At 46.3% G+C, this 21330-nt stretch overlaps 1 protein-coding gene across 1 annotated transcript in view; it reads left to right on the top strand.

Moving 5' to 3' along the window:
- Positions 1-21330, top strand: part of ptprja (protein tyrosine phosphatase receptor type Ja) — a 228552-nt gene that overhangs the window by 55186 nt on the left and 152036 nt on the right. The window contains exons 2-3 of the mRNA XM_086007664.1: positions 2583-2601; positions 14538-14804. Of these exons, the coding sequence (XP_085863790.1) occupies positions 2583-2601; positions 14538-14804 (286 nt within the window). The remainder of the gene's footprint in view (positions 1-2582; positions 2602-14537; positions 14805-21330) is intronic.

Here is a 21330-nt window from a genome sequence, read left to right on the forward strand (position 1 = left end):
TGCACTGAAGTCCTGAAGTGGATGTTTAACCCATGATCTCTGACTTAGAGGGGAGGTTGTTACCAAATAAGTGAAACTGACACTGTGGTATAATGTACAAGTTTTCCTTTCACTTCCTTTCAACAAAACAAAGCAACCTTGTTTACTTTGAACCAATTAGCATTCATCAGCTTGGGAGATAAACATTCTAATTAAATGAAGCTATTCCCCATGACTGGCTAGACGTACCATATATACCAGATCCACTACTAGTGGTTGTCTGTGTTTTGAAGTCATCTAGATTTAGCGATAAGGGGCACGGCCAAGATTTCCCATCATCTGATGGTGAATGCAACTTTAAAGGGTGCACATGCATCATAACTTTACAATTCTGTGCACGTGCCGGTTGGGGAATAACAGCTATGTGATGTATCGTTTGACTGAATGTCATAAAGACAGTTGCAGATCCCTGATGGCCTAGTGAGTAAGGTGCTTCACTGTTGCAGTACTGAGCCATACTGGCCAGGATGGTCCTAAGTTCAAACCATACTGTGAGTATATAAGGATATACATCAAGTCCAAGAGCAGTATATCTGACAACAGCACTGGTCTAGAACATTCTGTGTCAACCACTGGAATCCCAGTTTCTTTTTGGCTATGGTGAGACTAAAATACAGAGCGACTCACTCTCTCGAGTGATGTCTATGAACTTGCTTGCTCAGACTCTGATCCTTATCATTTCTCCACTTACCTGCTCCATTAGATCCTTTGTGTCCTCGTGCAGCTCTTCCCGCTCCTGCTGACTGCTTTTTGGGGGTGGTTTATTCCCAAAATTCATCCCCATTAGGCACTGAGTTCGCGGTCGGCGGCGTAGCTAAGGAGTATGCTGCCAACATCCAAACTAAATCCGCACTTGCTTCATGATCCCCCTTCGAGAAGTTGCTTTCAAACGCTGCAGAGTTGTGCGCAGCGTAGTGCCCCCCAGATCCCAGGAGCACACCGCTGTGCGTCTGTGAACCCGGGATCACCTGGGCCGGTGCTCCTTTCACTTCCTGACTCTGAGCCCATCAGGAAACCGAGGAGATTGCTGATTTCCCCACAACTCATTTAAAATAATTTAGCAACCAGAAATGCTATTTTATTAATAAATTATTTGCAATAGTATTTAAAACACTAACCAAGATTTCAACATTAATATAATTCGATCAAGCGCTGAAAATTCTTGAGAGACTTTTTACTGAAGGTGTCCTTAAATCCATAAAACTTGATTTGGATGCTTTTTATACCAAGCATGCAGCTGAATTAACATCGGCCTTTTAATTCTGGTCCATGACAACATTAACCTGTAATTACAGTCTTATAGTCCTATCGAATTGGTTTCTCCTCTATTAGAGTAAATAATTTTTGATTAATTTAAGTAATCTAAAATCGAGAGTTTAAATGTCTGATAACATGAGGAAATCATGAAAATGAATTAAATCCTATCTAAATAAAAGTTGGGAAATAATTAAACTGAAACTACAAAAGGCTTTTGGGCAGCAAAGACAGTGACACAAAAAGGCCCTGTTTTCAAACTGGAACCAATGAATGTTTTTTTCAGAGTTTGTATCCGATCAGATACGAACCAGTGTCTCATTGTTATGGACTGTAGCATAAATCTAGCTCAACACTAATACAATTTTCTCATCCCTCCTCCGCTTACGCTGTTCAACAGGCTTCCTGCGCCTGTTTGCACCAGACGTAAAAATTTTCCGGGTAATTAATTCGCAGTAGGTGGGCAATTAGCCCAACTTTTCGCCAGCACGTTGATTTGAATGAGGAGGTGAAACGTGCAGCGAAGCCGATGCGCAGTTGGAACTTGATGGATCGCAAGTTTGGGAATTAGCGCTTGCGGAAATCCCAAACTTGTGGTCAATTTCAAAGGCAGTATGACGGCGTACTCAGAGTACGTCGTCATGCCAACCGTGAATTCAGGGCCAATGCCTTGTAAACTCTGATCAGTTGACGTCATGTGCAAAAGGAACAATGACTGAAATGCAAATTGAGTTTCCTAGGCTCCCATACTCTAGCACCTGCCATCACCACTTAAAGCACAGCGAGGCTGAGACAACAAAATGGAGGCAGCAGTAAGGGAATAATAAAGAAGGTTTTTGTGCTATCTGATGACTCGGTGGTTAAAGGCATCATCCTGTGTGGTACTGCGCCATATGGACCAGGAAGGTACCAGATTCCATCCCTGATCTGTGCTTAGTCAGCTGATATCTACCACGACAGCAGTAAAAGCATTAGAATCAGCATCTAGGATTAGCGAAGGGAAAACAATCGGCAAGGGTTCATACTCCTAATTGTTATCTAGTGACGCCAGCTACAAAATGTGCTTGTGTTGTCATCAGGTGAGAACAGAATAAGCCTCAACTCTAATGTTCAGTTTTGGTTCACAATGGAAAATTATCATTTGGTCAAAGTATCAAGGGGCTGGCTGTTGGTGCCTCTGGAACTGTACTCCAGCAAGAGTTGGGGCCTTCAGGAGAAGAGGGGAGTGGGGGGAAGGGGAATATTCAAATATTTATCTAACGTGTTTTATTGGTTTTTTTTCCTCATAGGGCATCATCACTGCTAATTGTAAGTATCCTTTTTAATTCTATAAGTAATCATATTTATTGCAAACCAGGCTATTGAATCCGGTGCATACATGTCAATGTTTAAAAAATCTCTCAAAAGCTGACAAGCAGTCCAAAAAAGCTGACTCTTCAAATACAACCAAAAACTCAAAAGCAGCCCTCCATATAGGCCTATGAGCAGGACCACTTCATTACAGTTACAGAATAAGTTCAATTATCTTTTATTACATGGCATTCCAGAACTTTTACCATAGGAACATCAGCAGGCCATTCAGCCCCTCGAGCCTGTTCCACCATTCAATTAGATCTGTTTCTTAACTCCCATCAACCCACCTTGGTTCCGTAACCTTTAATACCCTTGCCTAACAAAAATCTATCAATCTCAGCTTTGAAATTTTCTCACGCTCGCTCTTCCCTTTCTCACACTCTTCTGTTTGTCTCTCCAGCGTCTTTGTCTCTTTTCTGTTTCTAGTTCCCTCTCTCTTTTACTTACCCCTCTCCCTGTCCAGCCATCGGGCAACGGTGGAGAGCCTGATTTAGACACAAGCAAAGGAACAAATTGGAGCCTGGAACATAGGAACAGAAGTAGGCCATTCAGCCCCTCGAGCCTGTTCCAGCATTCAATTAGATTATGGCTGATCCATATCTCAACTCCATTTACCCGACTTGATCCCATATCACTTAATACCCTTCCCTAACAAAAATCTATCAATCACAGTTTTGAAACTTTCAATTGACCTAGCCTCTACAGCAGTAAAGGAGTGAAGCACGCACAGTTCAAGAATCCGATGAGGAGTAGAAGTTGATCCAGGAGCTGCCACAGGATTAGAAGTGATCTTGTAGCCATTGAATGGGCAAGGAATTGACCAGGAGTTGCTTCCAGAGGATGGTGGGCAGTTGGAGATTGATCCAAGGGAAGGAAATGGGGGGAATGAGAAACAGAATGCTGCATATATAGCATTCAGGACGCTTCTGAGGTTTGGGAGTTTGCCAACAGCAAACATATTGAACTCTCTTTTTCTCTCTTTTCAATTTGTTATTTATAACTTTCAATTTAAATATTTCCCTGTGTAGTACAGCTTAAAAAAAACCTACTGAAGTTTAAATATGTTGCGATGAATGAAGCTCTAATATTTAGCATAGTTTGATGTTGTGCTGTGAAACACTGAGGCCAGCAAGAGCTATTAGTGCCACCTAGTGACAGAAGTAACCTGGTACCTGGAAAGGATTCACTGACATCTGCTGGATTTACCACAACTTGCATTCATGAAATAATTTTGCATTGTTACCTTTGTTCTCCACAAACTGATTTGGGATTGTGCAATCTTTGGAAATTGAAGTAATTTTCCTGAAGAATGTATTTTTCAAAAATTTCACTCCTCTTCTATTAAAGGTTTGGTTTACTTGTTACTTCACCATCCCATCGAGTGTTACCCCTAAAGCTTCACAAATCCTCCAAAATGAGCAGACAAGGAAAGTTGCAAATGGTTCTGAATGAGCCTGGCTGAACACAGATGTCTAGTCGGTGCAGAGGGAAGGAGCAGGAGTGCACAGAACAATCTAAGCATGCCTATAGGCTGTCCTTTTCAACCATCCTCCCACTGCCAGAGATATCTTCATGCTTCTTCTATGCAGGCTTTCTTTCTGACTGGCATATCGAAGGCAGAAGAGCAGGAAAATCTATGACAAGACTGAGCCCTATGATGGCTGGTGCAATCCACCCCCAACAGAATGGGAGAAAAATTGGACTATTCCAATGCTCCCCTGGCTGGCCTCCCACCTTGCACCCTCCATAAACTTGAGCTCATTCAAAACTGTTCTGCCCGTATCCTAACTCGCACCAATTCCCATCACCCTTGTGCTCGCTGACCTACATTGGCCAGCAATGCCTCAATTTTAAATCCTTGTTTTCAAATCCCTCCATGGCCTCACTCCTCCCTATCTTTGTAACCTTCTCCAGCCCTACAACCCTCTGAGATCTCTACGCTTCTCCAATTCTGGCCTCTTGAGCGTCCTCAATTTTCATTGCTCTACCATTGGCTGCTGTGCCTTCAGCTGCCTAGGCCCTAAACTCTGGAGTTCACTCCCTAAACTTCTCTACCTTTCTCGACTCCTTTTAAGATGTTCCTCAACACCTACCTCTTTGACCAAGCTTTTTGTCACCTGTCCTAATGGCTCCTTGTGTGGCTCAGTGTCAAATAATGCTGATGTGAAGCACCTTGGGACATTTTACTATCTTCAGGGCTGTGCCTTCAGCAGCCTAGGCCCTAAGCTCTGAAATTCTCCGCCTATGCCTCTCTACACCTCTCTCCTGCTTTAAGACTCTCCTTAAAGCCTTTTGACCAAGCTTTTTTGTCACCAGTCCTAATATCTCATTATATGACTAGGTGTCAAATTTTGTTTGATAACATAGAAACATAGAAGATAGGAGTAGGCCATTTGGCCCCTCGAGCCTGCTCCGCCATTCAATGAGATCATGGCTGATCATCCAAACTCAGTACCTTGCCCCTGCCTTCTCCCCATATCCCTTGATCCCTTTAGCCTTAAGAAATATATCCAACTCTTTCTTGAATATATTTAATGAATTGGCCTCCACTGCCTTGTGTGGTAGGGAATTCCACAGGTTCACCACTCTCTGGGTGAAGAAATTCCTCCTCATCTCAGTCTTTAGACTGTGACCCCTAGTCCTGGACTCCCCTGCCATCGGGAACATCCTTCCTGCATCTAGTCTGTCTAGTCCTGTTAGAATTTTATAAGTTTCAATGAGATCCCCTCTCATTCTTCTAAACTCCAGCGAGTATAAGCCCAATTGACCCAATCTCTCCTCATACGTCATTCCTGCCATCCCAGGTATCAGTCTGGTGAATCTTCGCTGCGCTCCCTCCATGGCAAGAACATCCTTCCTCAGATAAGGCGACCAAAACTGCACACAATACTCAAGGTGTGGTCTCACCAAGGCCCTGTACAACTGCAGCAAGACATCCTTGTTCCTGTACTCGAATCCTCTCACTACGAAGGCCAACATACCATTTGCCGCCTTAAACGCCTGCTGCACCTGCATGCTTACCTTCAGCGACTGGTGCACAAGGACACCCAGGTTTCGTTGCACTTCCCCTTCTCCCAATCTATTGCCATTCAGATAATAATCTGCCTTCCTGTTTTTGCCACCAAAGTGGATAACCTCACATTTATCCACATTATACTGCATCTGCCATACATCTGCCCAATCACCCAACCTGTCCAAATCATACTGGAGTTTCTCGGCATCCTCCTCGCAGCACACACGCCCACCCAGCTTTGTGTCGTCTGCAAACTTGGAGATATTACATCTAGTTCCCTCGTCTAGATCATTAATATATATTGTGACTAGCTGGGGTCCTAGCATCGATCCCTGCGGCACCCCACTAGTCACTGCCTGCCACTCGGAAAAAGAGCCGTTTATTCCAACTCTTCTTACAGGGTAAGTTCAGCACTGCGCTAATGTTAAACAGCAGGCAGCACCAAAATACCAGTGCTGCCCCACCAACTCTAACGCTTCTGTGAAGCGACTTAGGACATTTTACTATGTTAAAGGCGCTATATAAATACAAGTTGTTGATGATATTGCTATGACATATCTAGGATTGGGGTTCATCAGGAAGCCTCCCCAACCAATTTCTCTTTTTTTTTCTGGGGAGTTAGAGCGCTAAAAATTCCAGTCCGTCGAAAAGCTGCTGGTGCCACCATGGGCCGCAGTTAATAGCCGCCCGAATTAATCGCGCAGGCAGCACTGGTATTTTGGTGCTGCCTGCTGTTTAATATTAGTGCAGTGCTGAACTTACCCTGTAAGGCTGGTTTTCAGGCGCTACTCTCAGCAGGAGGCCCAATGTAGCATCCCTGCTGCAAGAACAGTGTTATCTTAAAGCTAGCCTGTCATTTTAGAAAGCAGTTTAAAGGGAAATTGCCTTCTAAAATGAAAAAAATAAAAAATCATTTTACAATAGGTGGGCCTAGAAATTGAGTGCCCTTAGCGCCGATTTTGCGGCGCTAGAGGGCCTAGCGCTGCATTTGGCGCCGGCGCCGAAATTGCCTGGGGCCCTTACGCCGCGGTAGACCGGTAGCGCTGCGCCGGCACCGATGACGTCATCGGTGTGCGCAGCGTCCCGGTTGCCATGCCGACGGGCCCCAGCGCCGAAATTCAGTTGCGGCCGCCTCGCCCGTGACAGCCGCAACTAAGACTCTGGCAACAGAGTCTTACGAGTCTTTGCGCCGGCGCATTAAAGGCCCCGCGGCGGCCGGCCACTTTCCCGCCGGCCGCCTGGCCGCAGCTCCCTCCCCGGACTTCCCCCCCCCCACCCCCCGGAACAGAAGCAAGCCCGGCACTTGTCCGAGGTGCCGGGCTCATTTTTTAAAAGATTTTCGCGGCCCGCGATCGGGTGCAGGCAGCTCCTCCTTAAGGGAAGGAGGAGGCCTGCACGTCCCAAGCCTGCCGCACCGCATCGGGTGCCGCAGCGCCGGAATTGCGGCGCGAAACGGCAGTTAGCGCCGATTTACCGCCGCAAAGACCCTTCAGTAGCGCCGGCAGCCGTTTGGGCGCGGCCCTGCTGAATTTTTGGCGCGCGCAGGGGGACTTAGCGCCAGCACTAACTTCCGGCGCTAAAGCCCTGGCTAAGCCAAAACTCAATTTCTAGGCCGTGGTTTTTAATCCTTAGAGCTCAACTGCCTTCTGAAAAAAAACATTTAAAAGAATTCCCAGATAGCAGTTTTCAGCTCTTAAAGCTGAATTGCCTTCCGCACCTAAAAAAAAAAGGGTAAAGTGCATCAGCACTAACACAAGTGGCTCAGCAAGCCAGGGAAGGGCACCCAGGGTCTCGCACACAGCACTCCAGCTTTGTGCAGGGGGTCAACACTACGAGAGGTCCTCTACCCACATCACCGAGGCTGTCACTGCCAGCAGTGTTGCCCCCACAACATGGCTCCAGTGCCCAAAGAAGCTTCTTGACCTCAGACCAGTGGGCAAGGTCAGTGCATGCATCTTCAAAAGCCATCTCCGACCGCCTGCACCACTAGCCTCACACACTTCTCAATGCACGACCCCCATCCCCAATCACTCACCTACCAAACACAAGGCACACTTCCCATTCCTAGCCTCACCTCGCCCCCTTGGAGGAGACAATGCTGGCCATTCTTGGCAGGGGCATGGCTAAGCCCTTGGCCAGCAGCGGGGCTGAAAGGATACAAGATGCTGGTATCTTCATACGTTATCCTCCTTCTCACATGCACCTCTTAATTTCCTTTCCTCCCCTCACCACAACTGCACAATTGTGCCTTTCTCATTTCACACACCCAAGAAATGCAGTCTGCCCAGCCAATGGTTGACCGAGGAGAGTGAAGAAGAAGAAGAAGGAACAAAGTCACTTGATTTCACACTCCCAGCGCTTCGAGGTTGTCTAGCAAGGCCAACTGCAGTGTCCCCAACTGAAAGTCAGCAGCTTTCCAACAGCCATGCTGCAGCCACTGGGGTAGCACTGTGTGTCATCAGGAGGATAGGCAAAGGCACACACAAGACCGTCACTAAGGGAATGCATAAGTGAGATGAGTTAATTTCTTGATGTCATGAGGGTTTCTGCCTCTACCACCTTTTCAGGCAGTGCGTTCCAGATCCCCACCACCCTTCAGGTGAAAAAAGTTCACCTCAACTCCCCTCTATTCCTTCTACCAATTACTTTAAATCTATGCCTCCTGGTTATTGGCCTCTCTGCTAAGGGAAATAGGTCCTTCCTATCCACTCTATCTAAGCCCCTCATAATTTTATACACCACGGGAACAGTAGCGTAGTGGCAATGTCACTGGGCTAGTGATCCAGAGACGTGAGTTTGAATCCCACCACGGCAGCTGGAGAATTTAAATTCAGTTAATTAAATAAATCAGTGTCAGTAATGGTGACCATGAAACTATCGGATTGTTGTAAAAACCCATCTGGTTTACTAATGTCCGAAATGGCCGAGCAAGCCACTCAGTTGTAACAAACCGCCATGAAACAAAATAATAAGAATGAAACCGGACGGACCACCCGACATCGACCTCGGCACCGGCTATGGACACGGCAACGGCACACCCAGCCCAGTCAACCCTGCAAAGTCCTCCTCACCAACATCTGGGGACTTGTGCCAAAATTGGGAGAGCTGTCCCACAGACTAGTCAAGCAACAGCCTGACATAGTCATACTCACAGAATCATACCTTTCAGCCAACGTCCCAGTCTCCTCCATCACCATCCCTGGGTATGTCCTGAACCACCGGCAGGACAGACTCACCAAAGGTGGCGGCGCAGTGGTATACAGTCGGGAAGGAGTGGTCCTGGGAGTCCTCAACATTGACTCCAGACCCCATGAAGTCTCATGGCTTCAGGTCAAGCATGGGCAAGGAAACCTCCTGCTGATTACTACCTACCGCCCTCCCTCAGCTGATGAATCAGTACTCCTCCATGTTGAACACCACTTGGAAGAAGCACTGAGAGTAGCACAGAATGTACTCTGGGTGGGGGACTTCAATGGCTCGGTAGCGCCACTACTGACCGAGCTGGCCGAGTCCTGAAGGACATAACTGCCAGTCTGGGCCTGCGACAGGTGGTGAGAGAACCAACCTGAGGGAAAAACCTACTTGACCTCGTCCTCGCCAATCTACCTGTTGCAGATGCATCTATCCATGACAGTATTGGTAGTAGTGACCACCGCACAGTCATTGCGGAGACGAAGTCCCATCTTCACACTGTGGACACCCTCCCTCGTGTTGTATGGCACTACCACCGTGCTAAATAGGATAGATTCAGAACAGATCTAACAGCTCAAAACTGGGCATCCATGAGGCAATGTGGGCCATCAGCAGCAGCAGAATTGTATTCCACCACAATCTGTAACCTCATGGCCAGGCATATCCCTCACTCTACCAGTACCACCAAGCCAGGGGACCAACCATGCTTCAACAAGGAGTGTAGAAGAGGATGCCAGGAACAACACCAGGCGTACCTAAAAATGAGCTGCCAACCTGGGGAAGTTGCAACACAGGACTACATGCATGCTAAAAAGCGGAAGCAGCACGCTATAGACAGTGCTAAGCGATCACACAATCATCGGATCAGATCAAAGCTCTGCAGTCCTGCCACATCCAGTTGTGAATGGTGGTGGACCACTAAACAACTAACGGGAGGAGGAGGTTCCAAGAATATCCCCATCCTCAATGATGGTGGAGCCCAGCACGTGAGTGCAAAAGACAAGGTTGAAATGTTTGCAACCATCTTCAGCCAGAAGTGCCGAGTGGATGATCCATATCGGCCTACTCCTGAGGTCCCCACCATCACAGAAGCCAGTCTTCAGCCAATTCGATTCAGTCCATGTGATATCATGAAATGGCTGAGCGCACTGGATAGCAATGGCTATGGGCCCTGACAACATCCAGGCTATCATGTTCCAGAACTAGCCACGCCTCTAGCCAAGCTGTTCCAGTACAGCTACAACACTGGCATCTATTTGACAATATGGAAAACTGCCCAGGTATGTCCTGTCCACAAAATGCAGGACAAATCCAATCTGGCCAATTACCGCCCCATCGGTCTACTCTCAATCATCAGCAAAGTGATGGAAGGTGTCATCAACAGTGCTACCAAGCGGCACTTACTCGCCAATAACCTGTTCACTGATGCCCAGTTTGGCTTCCGCCAAGACTACTCTGTTCCCGGCCTCATTACAGTCTTGGTCCAAACATGGACAAAGGGGCTGAATTCCAGAGGTGAGGTGAGAGTGACTGCCCTTGACATCAAGGCAGCATTTGACCGAGTGTGGCATCGAGGAGCCCGAGTAAAACTGAAGTCAATGGGAATCGGGGGAAACTCTCCACTGGCTGGAGTCATACCTAGCACAAAGGAAGATGGTTGTGGTGATTGAAGGTCAGTCATCACAGCCCCAGGACATCGCTGCACGAGTTCCTCAGGGCAGTGTCCTAGGCCCAACCATCTTCAGCTGCTTCATCAATGACCTTCCCTCCAACATAAGGTCAGAAATGGGGATGTTCGCTGATGACTGTACCGTGTTCAGCGCCATTCACAACTCCTCAGATAATGAAGCAGTCAATGCCCGCATGCAACAAGACCTGGACGGCATTCAAGCTTGGGCCGATAAGTGGCAGGTAACATTCGAGCCACAGAAGTGCCAGGCAATGACTATCTCCAACAAGCAAGAGTCTAACCACCTCCCCTTGAATTCAATGGCATTACCATCGCCGAATACCCCACCTTCAAAATCCTGGGAGTCACCATTGACCAGAAACTTAACTGGACCAGCCACATAAATACTGTGGCAACAAGAGCAGGTCAGAGGCTAGGTATTCTGCGGCAAGTGTCTCATTTCCTGACTCCCCAAAGTCTTTCTACCATCTACACGGTACAAGTAAGGAGTGATGGAATACTCTCCACTTGCCTGGATGAGTGCAGCTCCAACAACACTCAAGAAGCTCGACACCGTCCAGGACAAAGCAGCCTGCTTGATTGGCACCCCATCCATCACCTTAAACATTCACTCACTCCACCACCGGCGCACCATGGCTACAGTGTGTACCATCTACAAGAAGCACTGCAGCAACTCACCAAGGCTTCTTCGGCAGCACCTCCCAAACCCGCGACCTCTTACACCTAGAAGGACAAGGGCAGCAGGCACATGGGAATACCACCACCTCCAAGTTCCCCTCCAAGTCACACTCATCCTGACTTAGAAGTATATTGCCAATCCTTCATCGTCGCTGGGTCAAAATCCTGGAACTCCCTACCTAACAACACTGTGGGAGTACCTTCACCACACAGACTGCAGCGGTTCAAGAAGGCGGCTCACCAGCACCTTCTCGAGGGCAATTAGGGATGGGCAATAAATGCTGGCCTTGCCAGCGACGCCCACATTCCATAAACAAATTTTAAAAAATTATGTCTCCCCTCAGCCTCCTCTGTTCCAAAGAAAACAACCAACTTCTAAAAAGCGTTCGACAAAGTGCCACATAATAGGCTTGCCAGCAAAGTTGAAGCCCGTGGAATAAAAGGGACAGTGACAGCATGGATGTGAAATTGGCTAAGTGACAGGGAACAGAGAGTAGTGGTGACTGGTTGTTTTTCGGACTGAAGGAAGGTACACAGTGGGGTTCCCCAGGGGTAAGTACGAGGACCACTGCTTTTCTTGATATATACTAATGACTTGGACTTGGGTGTACAGGGCACCGTTTCAAAATTTGCAGATGACACAAAACATGGAAGTATAGTGAACAGTGAGGAGGATAGTGATAGACTTCAGGAGGACATAGACAGGCTGGTGGAATGGGCAGATGAAATTTACCCAGTGCGAAGTGATGCATTTTGGTTGGAAGAACGAGGAGAGGCGATATAAACTAAAGGGTACAATTTTAAAGCGGGTGCGTGAGCAGAGAGACCTGAGGGTATATGTGCACAAATCGTTGAAGGTGGCAGGGTAGGTTGAGAAAGCAGTTTAAAAAAAGCATACGGGATCCTGGGCTTCATAAATAGAGGTATAAGAGTACAAAAACAGAGGTTCAGACTCAACTGGAGTATTGTGTCCAATTCTGGGCACCGCACTTTAGGAAGGATGTGAAGGTCTTAGAGAGGCTGCAGAAAAGATTCACGAAAATGATTCCAGGGATGAGGGAATTCAGTTACGTGGATAGACTAGAGAAGCTGGGGTTGTTCTCCTTAGAGCAGAGAAGATTGAGAGGAGATTTGATAGAGGTGTTCAAAATCATGAGGGGTCTTGACAGAGTAGATAGAGAAACAGTTCCCATTGGCGGAAGGGTCAAGAACCAGAGGACACAGATTGAAGGTGATTAGCAAAAGAACTAAAGGCGACATGAGGAAAAACTTTTTTATGCAGCGAAAAACTTTTTTACGCAGCGAATGGTTAAGATCTGGAATGCACTGCCTGAAAGGGTGGTGGAGGCAGACTCAATCATGGCTCTCGAAAGGGAACTGGATAAGTACCTGAAGGAAATTTTTTTGCAGGGCTACGGGGAAAGGGCGAGGAAGTGGGACTAGCTGAAATGCTCTTGCAAAGAGCCAGCATGGGCTCGATGGGCGGAATGGCCTCCATCTGCGCTGTAACCATTCTATGATTCTATAACCCCAGCCTATCCAATCTTTCCCCATAGCTACAATTCTCCAGTCCTGGTATCATCCTCGTAAATCTCCATTGTACCCTCTCTACTGCAATCACATCTTTCCTGTAATGTGGTGACCAGAATTGTACGCAGTACTTTAGCTGTGCCTAACTAGTGTTTTATACAGTTCAAGCATAACCTCCCTGCTCTTATATTCTATGCCTCGGCTAATAAAGGAAAGTATACCTTCTTAACCACCTTATCTACCTGTCCTGCTACCCTCTGGGATCTGTGGACATGCACTTCGAGGTCTCTCTGTTCCTCTACACTTCTCAGTATCCTACCATTTATTGTGTATTCCCTTGCCTGGTTAGCCCTCCCCAAATGCATTACCTCGCACTTCTCTGGATTGAATTCCAATTGCCACTTTTCATCCACCTGACCAGTCCATTGATAGCTTCCTGCAGTCTACAGCTTTCTTCCTCACAATCAACCACACGGCCAATTTTTGTATCATCTGCAAACTTCTTAATCATGCCCCCTACATTGAAGTCTAAATCATTGATATATAGCACAAAAAGCAAAAGACTGTGTACTGAGCCCTGTGGACTCCACTGGAAACAACCTTCCAGTCACAAAAACACCCGTCGACCATTACCCTTTGCTTCCTGCTACTGAGCCAATTTATATAGCACCTTTAACAGAAAACATTCTATAGCACTTCATTAGAAAAAAGGACACAGATCCGAAATGGAAGAGTTAGGAGCCGTTACCAGAAACATAGACCAGAAATACATAGGAAGTCAAAAGTCGGAGGATGAAAGGGCATGGGCAGAGATATAATGGAAGAGGTTGCAGAAATAGAATTGCATGAAGCCGTGGAGGGATTTGTAAATGAGTATGAAGATTTGGAATTCATTGGATTGATGGAAAGAGACTGAATGGTGATGGGTGAGTGGGACTTAGTGCACAATAGGATGTGGGTGGTGGAGTTTTAAATAAGTTGGAATTTGTAAAGGGTGGGGGGAATTGGGCATAACAAAAGTGTAAGGGCTCAATTAAATTGTGCAAGTGCTGAGATCCTCTCTTTGTTTTTCAGCTGTCTCAGTAGAAAGACTTGGATGAGGGAAAAGGGATCCTATAAAGGGAGAAGTGAATTGGGAGAAACAAGGAATAAAAATGTGGGAAGATAAAAAGGGTTGGTTAAAAAAAAATGGAAATACACAGCAGCTCAATCAGCACCATTTTGGGTGGAGACTGTCTGAAATGCTGTAAAATTCCAATAGTTCCTGTTTTTATGTTACTAAATTAGTCAGATGGTTTATTGATTTAGATGGTATGCTAGAGCTGAAGTGGGAGCACTTATCTGAACTCTTACTGGTTATGAGCTCACTGAGTTGTTCATCTCCATTTTGAGGGGAATGTTGGAAAGCTACAGGGAATCACTGGCTCATGACCTGGTTTGCTAACTGATCCCTGGGATTTTGAGATTTTAAAACCTTAAGGAGTTTAGAGTGAAGGAAGTAAATGACCAAGGAGATGAATTGTCAGTCAGCCACATAATGTAGGCTTTGAGATCAGAGTAGTGTCTGCACTATTGCACATGATGTCTTTGTTTGTGAATACAGCAGCTACCAGAAAAGGCACTCCATTTAAAATCTTTCACCTGTCATTGTTTGTTTTGGGTTTTACGAAGGAGATATGTCTGTGAAGTGAACAACTTTTTTTGCATTATGTCAATTGCAAATGAAGCATTCAGTTAGATGCTATGGTTTTAATGATGGTATAACATTCAGTATTTTGTTTTAAACAGCTGTTGCAATGCCTGGAGATATTGTGGTGACGAGCATTACCAACACTTCCATAACTCTGAGCTGGGGCAGACCTGCAAACATGAGTGGCACCCAATACAACTTCAGCATTACGTACAGTCATTCTAATGGAAGTGATTTCATTACAGTAACTCCAAACTTCACCACAATAACTGGCTTACTTCCTGGAACCAATTACACTATCTCTGTAGTGACTATTAATCAGAATGGGACAGCGAGTGCTCCTCTAGCTATAACTCAATTTACAAGTAAGTAAAGCACGGTTTCTGTGAGGGGCGGGATCAGCAAATTGCACCCAACACTGCGCTGGCTTTGCCATGCTGAAGTTACTCCCAATTTTTTGCGCAGACTCATTAGCATAAGCCCGCATGTAAAATCTCCTGTGAATCAGCGCAATCAAGCAGTATAATCGCGCGTAATGGGTTTGTGACTGGAACAGGGCCAATGGGGCCTCAAGGTGCTCAGGTGGGGTAATCTAAAAGGTAAGGGGGAAAAAATGTTCCTTTACAGTGAAACTGGAGACCGCAAGGTAAGCACCACTTTTTTCTCTGTTTAAACTAATTGATGATTTCTGCAGCAGCAGGGCAGACCTGTGGCTTCAATTGACTGCTGTTTAGATGATTAATGCTGGATTCATGTGACCACGGTGTCTGTGCGCCTGAGAATCTGGGCGCAATGTGATGAGCACACACCCCACCCACCCACCCCAAACAAACGCAAACAGCGGAAACGCACCTTTCCAGCCTGGGGCGTGCCCAGTTTTGTGGGCAGTGATTCAGTGACTGGTTCGAACGAAGAGACTGTTGAACTGGTGTAAAAGATACTTGAGCATAAAGTTGTTATGGGCACAGCTCACTTGCGCTTAAAATTCCAGAATCTTTTGCACTATTTGATTTTATTCCACCCGGATTAAGCTGTTATGTGTGTGGCGATCATGCGGAAACGCCAGGTCAATTTTTGACGCAAAACTTAGTTGAGCTGCTTGTGAGCAGGGACACAACCCACATTTTGTTGAAATTTTCAACTTGTGGAATGGCTATAAAGTTATTGCAGTTCTGTTGTTGGATATTTTACACACTCTATATTGGTTAGGTTCAGATTTACTGGGCACTTCCAAAAGTGTACCTTGCCACCCTACCAATCTACCAACCACTTTGTGCTGTTACCCGTCGAATGTCAAGGTAAATCTATTAGGACCCAGGGTTGAATAGAAAAACCTTATGACTGTACTCTGGCTTCTTGGTTATATCATATTCCACCACTTAACATCCTTGACTTCAGAAGGTAGAAAAAAGTAACACTATATTAGACTGTAGCACAGTTTCAAAGTTCAGACTACTCTTGCTGCAATTTTGCCAAGATATAAGAAAGAACACTTTTGAATATATTTCTGTTAATTACATGTGGGTGCTCATTCATCCTAATGATTCAATAATACAGCTGCTAAACAAACCGGTACTGTATAGGGCCCCACAGGAGTCTTGTAATTGAATGTAATGGCTTGGCCCCGCAAACACTTTGATTAACCTGTGATTGCAGGAAATTGCCACTTGTCCAGACAGCTATCGGGGATACTGCTGGACATGATGGGGTAAAATGTCAGCTTGTGGCATAGGCATAAAACTGGAGTTGCAGTTGAGCCATCCATTCCAAAAACCGCCTGTTTTTCATTTTCATAAATTTCCAAATCCTCCATTCAGATTCCTCCCTAGCTCTGCAACCTCCTGCAGCAATGTTCCCTCCCTCACCTTCAACTCTTCAAACTCTAGCCTATATAAATGGAAGTTATTACTGTAACATCAGTGTAATACTAAAAATGTACACTCTAAACAAGAACATTCTTAAGAAACCTAGCTCAGCCTTGCATCTTCCATGCCGGAGAGTCAGTGTCCCAGTTACCCTGTCTGTCAAATTATGTTTTCATGCTACATGAGCACATTCCATGGATCATCTCCATACAGAGAGACAGATGTACATGAAGGAGCCCAAATGTGAGGTGTTTGTTTGAGAATCATATATATTTGTTGTTAAGTTCTAAAGAAAAGCATGATGGTCCATTTTCCAAGTGGGGTGATTGATTAAGTTTATTTCAGGTCTTCAGAAATCATCCCATCTCAATGTTATGCACTGAATTCTGTTCACACTCCTTGTGTGGAAGACCTGGTTTAAATTAGCTAAAAGTAATTTAATATGTGTGTTTGCAATAGAAACAATTAGATGCAGAATGGACCAAGCTCCCACTATTTCCATAACATCTTTTGGGAACATTTCCAAAAGAGGTCGAAGTGGCCTGATCAACACTACTTCATTTTCACCATTCTTGTTAGATGGCATAATTATTGCAATCGGCAATTGACACACTCATTACAAAGTTTATCAACGCAACTCACAGTTGGAACATACATCACTTTTCCCTCAATTTGTCCTCTCTGCTTAAAAGCACTAATGTAGAGAGGTGCCATTCTAGGTGCAACGAAGTCCAAGAAAAGACCTTGGGGTCCTCTTTGGTATTCAGAATCAGGACCTCTCGACAGAGAGGAGTCGGTCTGTTTTTCATTTGGACCTTACTGAGGAAGTTATCAAATTGGCCTTTGTTACCATTTTATTTGTGAGTGATATGAGAATATTGAAAAACTTACACTGGAATTGACATGACTGTCAATGGGAGCACTGTCACTGTTGGAAGGAAATGTGGATTGGATATTGGTGTAGTAAAAGTCGTGCAGAAATATTCAGGTGAGATTGATGTAATGCCCAGCACCTCTGAACAATGTAATTGTGAAGCACAAGACCACTTTAGTAACTGGAATGGGACACCACACCTGACTAAGACCCTGAGTACAATTAGAGGATGGAAAGAATAGGAAGTCTTTATTCAATTACAGGCTCTAAAATTCACTATGAGACAGAACCCTAAAACTAGTTACATGCTCAATGTGTCACACTGTCAGCAGATATCACATCAACTGCTCATCAGATCTTTCACTACAGGTTGGAAGTGTTGGGAAATCTGGTCTCATGCTTCATGTGAGGACTTCCATGTTCTTGTTAGATGGCGAAGAGGAAGGAAACTCCATTCGTTAATTGGTGCTTAAGAATGTATGAGTGAATCACATTTAAAACTGAATTTGAAATTACGTAACTATACATTCCAGATGGAGAGGTCAAATATATTTGTTCACTGTTTGCCAGCTCTCCCAGTGGATGGACTTGGTTGATGGGAAAGGTCTTCTACAGAAGGAAGTCCACTGACAATGTGGAATCAAAAGTGTGATAAGAAATTTGTATAGGGTCGGTTACCTGTTTTTGATAGTGATGATGTCCTGATGCGCAACTGGTAACACTTAACCGCACATGGAAGGACTCTGCATTCTTCTGGGTTGTGAGCACCATGTCCTGAGCAGTCCTGCGTTTACATGGGAAAGCAAGTATTGGAAACCTGCAGACAATCGCAACTCTACTAAAGGTTTAGTGGCTCAAGTGACTCCTGTGGTTTGAGATTCTGCAAGCCTTGAAGAGTCAATCCTGAATGAGTCAATTGGCCAACCAGACAACTTGTCCACCTTTTTGGCTTGGCCAGCACAGTTGTAATTATAATTCATTAGGACGATTGAAAGTGGTTGCATTGTTTTAAAGGATCTTCTTGAAGTATTAAACAGCCACAAGCAGGTCGTTGATGTGATTGGCAGTGCCATCACAGTGGAAAGGAATTTTTAAAAATTTGTTTATGGGATCTGGGCGTCGCTGGCAAGGCCAGCATTTATTTCCAATCCCTAGTTGCCCTTGAGAAGGTGGTGGTGAGCTGCCTCCTTGAACCGCTGCAGTCTGTGTGGTGATGGTGCTCCCATAGTGGTGAGGTAGGGAGTTCCAGGATTTAGACCCAGCAACGATGAAGGGTCGGCGATATACTTCTAAGTCAGGATGGTGTGTGACTTGGAGGGGGACTTGGAGGTGGTGGTGTTCCCATGCGCCTGCTGCCCTTGTCCTTCGAGGTGGAAGACGTTGCGGGTTTGGGAGGTGCTGCCGAAGAAGCCTTGGCGAGTTGCTGCATGCATCTTCTAGATGGTATACACTGCAGCCACGGTACGCCAGTAGTGGAGGGAGTGAACGTTTAAGGTGGTGGATGGGGTGCCAATCAAGCGGGCTGCTTTGTCCTGGATGGTGTCGAGCTTCTTGAGTGTTGTTGGAGCTGCACTCATCCAGATAAGTGGAGAGTCTTCTATCACACTCCTTACTTGTGCCTTGTAGATGGTGGAAAGGCTTTGAGAAGTCAGGAGGTGAGACACTTCGCCGCAGAATACCTAGCCTCTGACCTGCTCTTGTTGCCACAGTATTTATGTGGCTGGTCCAGTTAAGTTTCTGGTTAATGGTGACCCCCAGGATGTTGATAGTGGGGTATTCGGTGATGGTAATGCCATTGAATGTCAAGGGGAGGTGGTTAGACTCTCGCTTGTTGGAGATAGTCATTGCCTGGCACTCGTGTGGCGCGAATGTTACCTGCCACTTATCAGCCCAAGCCTGACTGCCGTCCAGGTCTTGTTGCATGCGGGCATGGACTGCTTCATTATCTGAGGAGTTGTGAATGGCGCTGAACACTGTGCAGTCATCAGCAAACATCCCCATTTCTGACCTTATGCTGGAGGGAAGGTCATTGATGAAACAGCTGAAGATGGGTGGGCCTAGGACACTGCCCTGAGGAACTCCTGCAGCGATGTCCTGGGGCTGTAATGATTGACCTTCAGCCACCACAACCTTTGTGCTAGGTATGACTCCAGCCAGTGGAGTGTTTTTAATGGGAAAGGTAGTGTAGTGGTAATGTCACTGGGCTAGTAATCCAGAGGCCTGGACTAATGATCCACAGACATGAGTTCAAATCCCACCACGGCAGCTGGGGAATTTAAATTCAGTTAATTAAATAAATCTGGAATAAAAAGCTAGTATCAGTAATGTTAGCCACGAAACTATCGGATTGTCATAAAAACCCAACTGGTTCACTAATGTCCTTTCGGGAAGGAAATCTGCCGTCCTTACCTGGTCTGGCCTATATGTGACTCCAGACCCACAGCAATGTGGTTGACTCTTAACTGCCCTCTGAAATGGACTAGCAAGTCACTCAGTTGCAACTAACCGCTACGAAACAAAATAAAAAGAATGAAACCGGCTACAGACATGGCAACGGCACACCCAGCCCAGTCGACCCTGCAAAGTCCTCCTCACCAACATCTGGGGACGTGCCAAAATTGGGAGAGCTGTCCCACAGACTAGTCAAGCAACAGCCTGACATAGTCATACTCACAGAATCATACATTTCAATCAATGTCCCGAACTCCTCCATAACCATCCCTGGGTATGTCCTGTCCCACCGGCAGGACAGACTCACCAGGGTGGTGGCACAGCGGTATACAGTTGGGAAGGAGTGGCCCTGGGAGTCCTCAATATGGACTCCCGACCCCATGAAGTCTCATGGCTTCAGGTCAAGCATGGGCAAGGAATCCTCCTGCTGATTACCACCTACTGCCCTCCCTCAGCTGATAAATCAGTACTCCTCCATGTTGAACACCACTTGCAAGAAGCACTGAGACTTCAATGTCCATCACCAAGAGTGGCTCGGTAGCACCACTACTGACCGAGCTGGCCGAGTCCTGAAGGACATAACTGCCAGTCTGGACTTGCAACAGGTGGTGAGTGAACCAACACGAGGAGAAAAACCTACTTGACCTCGTCCTCACCAATCTACCTGTCACAGATGCATCTGTCCATGACAGCATTGGCAGCAGTGACCACCGCACAGTCATTTTGGAGATGGAGTCCCGTCTTCACACTGAGAACACCCTCCATCGTGTTGTGTGGTACTACCACCATGCTAAATGGGATAGATTCAGAACCGATCTAGCAGCTTGAATCTGGGCATCCATGAGGCAATGTGGGCCATCAGCAGCAGCAGAATTGTATTCCACCACAATCTGTAACCTCATGGCCAGGCATATCCCTCACTCTACCATTACCACCAAGCCAGGGGACCAACATGCTTCAACAAGGAGTGTAGAAGAGCATGCCAGGAGCAGCGCCAGGCGTACCTAAAAATGAGCTGCCAACCTGGGGAAGCTGCAACACAGGACTATATGCATGCTAAAAGGCGGAAGCAGCATGCTGTAGACAGGGCTAAGCGATTCCACAATCATCGGATCAAATCAAAGCTCTGCAGTCCTGCCACATCCAGTTGTGAATGGTGGTGGACCATTAAACAACTAACGGGAGGAGGAGGTTCCACGAATATCCCCATCCTCCATGATGGTGGAGCCTAGCACGTGAGTGCAAAAGACAAGACTGACGCAACCAACTTCAGCCAGAAGAGCCGAGTGGATGATCCATATCGGCCTCCTCCTGAGGTCCCCACCATCACAAAAGCCAGTCTTCAGCCAATTCGAAACACTCCACGTGATATCAAGAAACGGCTGAGCGCACTGGATACAGCAAAGGCTATGGGCCCCGACAACATTCCGGCTATCGTGCTGAAGACTGGTGCTCCAGAACTAGCCGCGCCTCTAGCCAAGCTGTTCCAGTACAGCTACAACACTGGCATCTATCCGACAATATGGAAAACTGCCCAGGTATGTCCTGTCCACAAAAAGCAGGACAAATCCAACCCGGCCAATTACCGCCCCATCAGTTTACTCTCGATCATCAGCAAAGTGATGGAAGGTGTCATCGACAGTGCTGTCAAGCAGCACTTAGTCACCAATAAACTGCTCACTGATGCCCAGTTTAGGTTCC

The sequence above is a fragment of the Somniosus microcephalus genome, chromosome 15 (genome assembly GCF_052327205.1).
Source record: "Somniosus microcephalus isolate GS21.2 chromosome 15, FLI_Smic_1.0, whole genome shotgun sequence".
NCBI classification, from domain to species: Eukaryota; Metazoa; Chordata; class Chondrichthyes; order Squaliformes; family Somniosidae; genus Somniosus; species Somniosus microcephalus.